This window comes from Crocuta crocuta, unplaced genomic scaffold (assembly GCF_008692635.1).
Source record: "Crocuta crocuta isolate KB4526 unplaced genomic scaffold, BGI_CrCroc_1.0 scaffold81, whole genome shotgun sequence".
NCBI lineage: Eukaryota > Metazoa > Chordata > Mammalia > Carnivora > Hyaenidae > Crocuta > Crocuta crocuta.
Window position 1 is genome coordinate 1,998,330 of NW_027527808.1, and position 8,614 is coordinate 2,006,943.

The following is an 8,614-nucleotide window of genomic DNA, read 5'->3' on the forward strand; positions in this document are numbered from 1 at the left end:
AAGTGGGTGAAGTTGCTAGGAATGGGGCATGCTTATTGTATTCCAGAATTTTCGATTAGACCTTAATATCTAGTGCAAGATTTATATCATTGACAACCAGGGGCATTATCGTTTTTGAAATTACACATATGCAAATATATAGCATATCCCTCTTGATTTCAACTGTAAAATGGCACATAAAATTTGCATGTTTTAACATGTATTTTTTAACTAGTATTTTCAGGAGTGTTAGATTTTAATAGGCAATTTCTTCTTCTCTGTATATTTCTCTTCACCCACTCCTAGCCCAGCACCTTTTTGCACTCTTCCCCATTCTCACCCAGATTTAGCCTCCACCCCCTTTCATACATACTTGCATACAGACATGCAATTTGTCCTGGAAATACCTAACCTGTAGATAGCTTCACATCCTGACATCAAGCTGCAAATCACTCTGGGGTGGGACCCAGGCATCTATATTTTTTAAAAACCCTCCAAATGATTCCGATATTTGGTCAGGTTTGAGAACTAGGGGTTTATGGCCTGTTCTGATTTAAATCTCAACTGACAGTATTCTATCCCATGCTGTATGATGTGGCCCAGATCATTTTTAGGATCACAATTCCCTTGGCATTTCATAGCCACAGAGACGCTTTTCAAATCTAAGAGGACGTTTGGCCAGTGTCATCCAAGATCTATTACCTTCTCCATAAAGTGGAGGTACTCCTTGGGGAACACCAAATTTACTTCCTTTTGATGTATTTTAAACATGTTTTCTTTTTCCTAAATAAGACAAAGTAAGGGTTTTTTTTAAATGACCAATATATAGCCTTTTGTTTGAATGAAATTACTGCAGTGAGATTAAATTAAAAAGAGAATCAATAATCATGCTAATGCTGAAAATGCATGAAACTGCTAACATTATATAAGCTGTTCTGGAATCTGATACACCCAAAGATGACTACTACTGAAAATGACACCTATTAATCAGTTAATCATTCAGTGTGTATTTATGGAGTACCTACTGTGTGCTTAGATACCTAGAAGGGGATGTAATGTCAAAGAGCATCCACCAACCATCTCTTTCCCCATGCGGATAATATAAAACCAGCGATAAATAGCATAGCACCAAAAGTGAGAGAATTAAGACCACATAGAATATGAACCAATATAGATAAGTAAATACAAAAGCACTGAAAAATGTTAGTAAAAATAAAATCCCTGTCAAGGTTAGGACACTAAATTCTCACCATTGTGACAGGCCTCACTGCACTGAGCCTATCAGTTAGCCGGAAGACATGATACAATTCCACGCAGCTTTTGCCAGCACTCTGCCTACCATCCCCCCTGACAGCCCTTCTTCTACTCAAGTAGGAGAGCTAAGCATCTGAGCAGAACATTTCTCCCTGTGGTGTCCATGGCTTCCTCAGTGTCATTCACTGACAAAGTCCCACAAACTTCTTGGTGACCCAGCAATGTCAGCTCAAACAAAGTCCTTAGCTAAAACTGAAAGCCTAAAGCAAAAGCAATTTCAGTTGCCCTTTAGAATCTCTCGAAGTGCTCTTTAAACTAAGAGATTTTGATTTCACTATCTGGGGCGGCACTCAGAGATCAGTATTACTTCTAAAGCTTACCAGTAGATGCTAATAGCAAGAGTTGAGAACCACTGAGCTTAAGACTTCTTAAATATACTTTGTTATATTGTCGTAAATTATATTTAAATATTTTTCTCTTTGTTCCATAAAAGTGTTCTTTTTTCCTTCAGAAAAGAATACAATGCTTTTTTCTTTCAATTTCTGTTTCCATAGCACCTCACTTCAACACCTCAGCTTATTATTTAGAAAAGAATGAAATGTGGAGAAAGGTGTGAAAGAAGGCATGCATCTGCCATGAAGAGCTACCTAGGCTGATCTGTTTATGTCACTCAAATTGAAATGACACATACCCAACAGTCTTCAAATTGAGTGACAGAAATAGTCATACCCAGGACTCAAGTATAGTCTGTGGATAATGATTGACACTCTGGTGAAGTTTAAAGTGTTCTTGTTCGTGGAATAGTATAATAGAAGAAGACACATAGAGACAGAGACAGAGACGGAGATGGAGGTGAAGACAGAGACAGAAAGGATCAAAGACACACTTCCTTCTTCCCCTAACATGTCTTTTCTCCCCTAACACACTCAATAGTATCCTGCAGAAAATTCACTGCCTGGCCCATCAGGAACCCTGAGTAACAACAGCTCTGTCATCAGACCCAGCCAGGATCTGTAGTGGGTATTTTTGAAAAATCAGTTAAAGCAAGTATAATCATTTTAACAATAATGCATACATTCATTACACATATAACTTTAACATCAAACACTTAAAGAAAGTTACAGCCAATTACCAATCTTTTGAGGTAGGCCAGGACCGCTTTGAGAAATGGATCAGTTAACTGGGATCCCATGTCCCTTTTTTCCATTATCCACCTATATATCGTATTAGCTATGATTTACTGTTTCAATTTCTTTAAAACTGTGTAAGGACTAAAGACATCTTCAAAATAATATGAATATAGGACCTTAAAACTTTCCTCTTTTTACAAACGTCCCCTAGCTTTTACAGTTGATCCAGTATCTAATCATACTGCCCTTTCTCAGGTATTTCCAAAGCTTTTCCTCCACCCACTGTATGTTTTCTATTACTGTATGTTTAATTAAATTATTAACTAGCTAGCCAAACAGGCTGAAAATATCATTGATACAAGTAAGCATGTAACTCAGCCACTGAGAGGAAAAGTATGTGGAAATAATAGAAAAGAGCCTACTAACCTCATAAGCAACCCAGCATTTTGGAGATACCAGGATAATGGAGGGAATGGAGTGTTGGCTAACCTACCAGGTCTGTTAAGAGGACTCCTACCGAATCTTGCTGAATTCTCCACTTCATTCAAACTGTGTCACAGCTTCTTGCCTTTATAATTCTACCCCACCATTCACTAGCCAATGCCAAGACTGCTCAGATCATAATATTTTAACAAATACCAAAGGAATTTTCCATGGTGTTCAGGAGTAAGAGAAGGAAAGAAAACACAGACAACCTTGACAGCTACTTTACCTAGCCAACCGCAAAGGACAGTACTTAGGGAATAAGCGATATTGTTTTAGTATAATTGATCATTTTACCTCTTAATAATAGAGAAAAGTTGATGCAAAAACATTATAGTCATTATGTCAATGACAATAGCATCCCATAATATGATATAGCTTAAAACAATAAAAATAGTTTGAGGGAATAAGATTCTGGGGTTCTTTTCTTAAGAGATGATTTTAAATATAGATTTCAACCATTATTAATTTTCATCAAGCGTAAACTTTTATTCTCCTCTGACTTTTGTTTGGGGATGGCGGTCATTCTCATTCATGAATGCAATTTAAATAACTACTTACTATTGAACATGTCTGATGAATGAATAATAAAAGGAAAAGAGGAGTTAAAACTAGCTGTCATTGATTGCCCTCTGTAGGCCAGCCATTTTGCATGTTCTATTGCATTGATTTCTTTATTTATTTTTTAAATATTTTTATTTATTTCTAGGAGAGAGAGAGAGAGAGAGACAGCGTGAGCAGGGGAGGGTCAGAGAGAGAGGGAGACACAGACTCTGAAATAGGCTCCAGGCTCCGAGCTGGCAGTCAGCACAGAGCCCGACGCGGGGCTCGAACCCACGAACCGGGAGATCACGACCTAAGAGAAAGTCGGACGCTTAACCGACTAAGCCACCCAGGCGCCCCTGTTCTATTGCATTTAATCCAAACAACAACCCTGAAAGGAGATACTGTTATTGTCTCCATTTCACATCTAAGGAACTTCCTCCTTGTAGAGATTCAGCCATTTGGTCAAGATCACAAAGCTAAGTAGACCACAGAGTCTAGATTTGAACCCATGTCTTTTTCGTTGCCAACCTTTATACTAAGCTAAAGCTGCAATTCATTGACAGTCATCAAACACCACGCAGTAAGCAGGCTTGGCAGTACCATTGGAAGTTTATACTCCAATGATCCCTATCATCTCACTATATAAAAATGTGCTTTCCTGGCACTCACAGCTCACTTCTGACAACTCTTTTGTCTTGCAAGTGCATGGTCATTTGTAAGAAGATTTTTGATGATATTGATGACCTCATCTTACATTTAAATAGACTCATGTAACAGAATTTCACAGATGGAACTGATACTCTAGGTCATCTAGTTCAAATCCCTTGTTTACATTTGATACCTAGTGAGGCAAAGGAGACATTAAAAGGTAAAGAAAAAAATAAGGGAAGAAGAAAAAGAAAGGCCTCATATTTCTTGGCTTCCAGGACAGAAATCTCTCTAAGCACATTTTCTTAGGAAATCAGATTTTTTCTTAAAACCACCTTTCATACATTTTTGCATATCAAGGGAGTAGTTGCATACAATGCTAAAATACAACTTATTCCACTTACCTTATATTGATGGGAGGAAAGAGGCAAATTGCAGAGAACTTTGTAAATGTAGATCTGTTTCAATCTATCTAGCCAAACATGTGACACACCTGGCAAACAGGAGAAGTTCAATAATGAAATGAGTCTTGTCAAAGAGTAGCCTTGACGTTTTTGATGAGCTCTCTGAAAGCATCACAACTACTTCAACCTCTGACTCTAGGTATTCTGACGATTGCAGTTTGCTGATTAAAAACAAAAACAAAGACTATGTTAAAAACTACATGCCTCCTACCTCTCTGCCTTTGATTCTCCCACATTCTAATGTAAAGTCAAATTACAGTTTCATGGATATATATTTGGTGATTTCAAGGCAAAGTTTTCAAATAAAATATTTACTACATACTTGAAAATAAACAATATTTTCTAGAAACTTCAGAATTTATTTAATTTCGCTTTTTATATGTTTATCACAAGATCACAGATATATTTGTTCTTTTCTGTAGCAAACCCATTTCCTTACCACTAATTTTAAGTTTAATAAGAAGCGTATTGCAAAGTAGCCCAATAACACTAATTACAGCACTCCCTGTTATATTATAAATTTGAGTTCATATCAGTGTTGAAACTGGGTCTCTGTTATTTTGCTCTAGGTTAGCGATGATCTGGGCTTTTTCTCAATTTCTGTAAGAGCTCAGCTCTCACTAATTAGTTTGTTTCTGCCTTTTCCCCATAACAGCAGAACAGAAAGAAGCGAGAGCCAGCTGTATCCATGCTACTTCCTCTGTGACATTTCCAAACAGAACAGACATGACTTCCCTAAACATGCCTTTTCCCCTTCTCTACATAGTTTTTAAACATACACAAAAAGCTCATTTTAACAATTAAATATAATTGCATTTAAAGTCTTTAGAGTCAACTTCCTGCTTATTCCAATTCTATCTTTGTAGGAAGTGTAGGGTGCTCTATGTCTTTTTTTCTCCCAGAACCTACATTTGAAAAGACAAATTTTTCCACACAACTATTGAGCTTGCTCCTTACACTAACATTGAGGTTGTATAGCAGTGGTCAGCAGAGTGGGCTGCAGAGCCAGGCTCCCTGGGCTTGAGTCCCAGCTCTGCCGCTTATTAGTTATGTGATCTTGGGCAAGTGACTTAGGCTTCCCATGCCTCAGTTTCTCCATCTGTCAAACGGGAACCAGAATAACGCTTCTACCCTGGGATCATTGTGAGGAGGAAGGGAATTTAACAGGTAGCATTTGTATTTATGTAGAACTGATACATATTAAGTGCCTAATAATTTCTGCCTAATTAAGTGCCTAATAAAAGAAATTTCCAGAGCTACAGGGGAATGAATAACAAAGTAAATAATATTCTAACATTGTTTATTAGAAAAATAAATAATACTAATAATCATTAGCATTTAAAATTTCAATCCAATAGCAATTATTTAGTACCTATGATATACAAGACAGTGGGCTGATAGTCATTCATAACAGAACCGTGTACTGAAAAATACTGGATCTACCATTCTTCTCAGTTCCCTCCCCAGGAAGTTCAGTTCCCAAATCAAGCTTAGTGCCTCAGTTCTTCTTGTAAATAAACATCCACTAATCGTGTGCTTCACGCAAAACACTCTGCTATGCCTGCAAGTGTAACAAAAGTGAGAACATACAGTCTTGGCCCTCAGTGAGCTTCTCTGTAAGCATCTGCTTACTACAGAAGATGAGGCAAGAACAGAAATGTCCATAAGTGGAAGTTAAAATGAAACGACTGCCACATATGAGAAAAGATTAATACAGCTGTTAAAATGGAAAATAAGATTACTTTTATTTTGTGGTTTCATGAAAATCTTCATGGAGGAAGCCATAACTGCTACAGGCCCTAAAGAGTAAGTTTACGATCCTGACCAAATGGAGACAGGAGACTGGGAATCTCCAGCGTTAAAAATTGCATGAAAAGACAATTCCATTATACAAAAACATGAAGTATGTGTGCATTGGAGAAGAATGGAGAGTAAGACTGGAAAGGTCACTGGGACTCAAGTTTTGAAAGGGTCTGACTAATAGGTGAAGCATTTGGGAAGCATACAAAAAAGTCTTCTTCCTGCATCTAATCCTCTTAAAGTTCCCACTGGTAATTGTAAAGCCCTTAAAATATTCAGGAAGACGGAAAACACCATTAAAAATGAGAGGGTAAACAACAATAGAATGTTGTATTGCCACTTTCTGGATTTACATAGTGATCATAATGTTCCAAATTCTCTTGATCATATGACCTTTTGACCATAGTTCTACTCAAATACAGTGTTAAGGTTATTTTAGGTGCTGTAAGTCTTATAAGATCCTTTGTGATGTGATGCCTACTGGGTCCCATGTTGTCCTTTCTCGTGAAGTGAAAAGAATTCCTAAAGATAGACATCAAACAGCTGGGTGACTTCCAAAGAGGCATGTGTTGTGTAAAGAAGTAGGCAGGCCTTCCTGGTTCTCTGCGGAGCAGAGAGCCAGGCTGTGTGACGTCACTTCTTCCTTCGGTGTCTTCCAGGAGAGGCACGCCGCGGAGGTGCGCAGGAACAAGGAACTCCAGATTGAACTGTCTGGCTGAAGCGATGGAGGGTATGGCACGCCCCATTAGTAAATCCCCCTGCCTATATTATAATGGATCATGCGATATCAGTATGGGAAATGTATGACATGGTTTAAAAAGAACTCATTATAAAAAACAAAAAAAACAGAATCAAAAATTAAAAAAAAAAAATCAATGCGGTCTCTTTGCAGAATGTTTTGCTTGATGTTTAAAAAATACCTTGGATCTTATTTTGTAAATACTTACATTTTTGTTAAAAAATACAAGTATTGCATTATGCAAGTTATTTCATAATCTTACATGTCCTGTAACAGGCTTTTGATGTCGTGTCTTTCCACTCAAATGAATTTGCTAGGTCTGTTCTTTTTGAAGCCCTCATGTCGAACTCCATTCCCTGCCCTTTTCATTCCAACAGAAAAATGAGGTCAGTAGACAGTCTATGGTGCTAGAAACCCACCATTGCCTAATGACCTAGACGGCTTTGTAATCTCTGAACTTGACTAAGACCATACCTAGGTTACAGGTATTATGACTCCACACAAACCTCCACATTTGTTCACTCATAATCTACTAACTGCCTAGAAACTTCAAAAACAGGCTAAGAAAAAAAAAACCACCAATCATAGCATTTACTTCTGCTTCTCCTGGATTATGTGCTACAAATGTGCTTTGGCTTTAGAAAGGGATGGATGAGAAGACAGATCTGAGATCAATCTGGGTAGAAGCAAAAAGTTAAACCCTTTAAAAGTGCTGAACACAGATCCGAATCCAAATGGTTCAAGCAGCCATGAAATCGCTCTTCATGAAGTGGGCTTAATTCTCTAGTTTAAGTTCTTTTGATGGAATGAATTAATTAACGTGTCAGGTGGCTTATTTGTGGATGCCATGATTGATGATGTTCATTTTAAGCTCTTACCTATAGTACAAGTACATGATGCTACTGAATATTTTTCCACTTGGAAACTGTGAGCTGGTTGTTGCATTGAAACACACATACAAACGAGATCGAAAACACTGCGGACTTTCACTCAAGCTGGTCTTTCTTCCCCAGTGTGAGGCAATCCTGCCTGTTGAGAATAAAACTACTCCATCTGTGAGGGCTGATACAGCTAAGGGGGCTAGGCAGGGCATTTGTGCCAACTAAGAATCACCAGACAACTACCATAAGTACCTATCGCAGTTTTGAAGTCGTTTCTCCCCCAAATCCCAACTCCTGAAGGTTGCTGCCTGCATATTTACTCTTCATTAGTGCTATTTTCCTGTATGTCATTGTGAGCAAGCTGTGATTAATAAAGAATTGGAGTTCTGTGAACTAATAAAGGTTCAGTCTGTTCTCTTGCCCCTTCATATATCTGACCCTGGAGTTCAGATTTTAAAAGGGCGGCCACTGGATTAGACTATCTCATAAGCAGACACAATAATTAGAGTGGAAGGAAACCGGCGCCCTGCTGATTCACTTCCTTTCTGGGGCAGCAAGCAGCATCTCTTTTCTCTCTCCTTCTGACAAGCCAACGCGGCAGGGGAGGTCTTCAATCTGTTCCCCCCGAAAATATTCAGGACTGCCGGAGATATCACAGGTTCAGACTGATGATTCTGAGAAAGAGACCCC

The 8,614-nt window shown here is 38.2% G+C and overlaps 1 protein-coding gene across 1 annotated transcript in view; it reads left to right on the top strand.

Annotated features, from left to right (window-relative positions):
• STMN2 (stathmin 2) overlaps positions 1-8,317 on the top strand; it is a 51,485-nt gene extending 43,168 nt beyond the window's left edge. Inside the window, exon 5 of the mRNA XM_077774592.1 lies at positions 6,964-8,317. Within this exon, the coding sequence (XP_077630718.1) occupies positions 6,964-7,023 (60 nt within the window). The 3' untranslated portion in view covers positions 7,024-8,317. The remainder of the gene's footprint in view (positions 1-6,963) is intronic.
• The last annotated feature ends 297 nt before the right edge of the window (positions 8,318-8,614 follow it).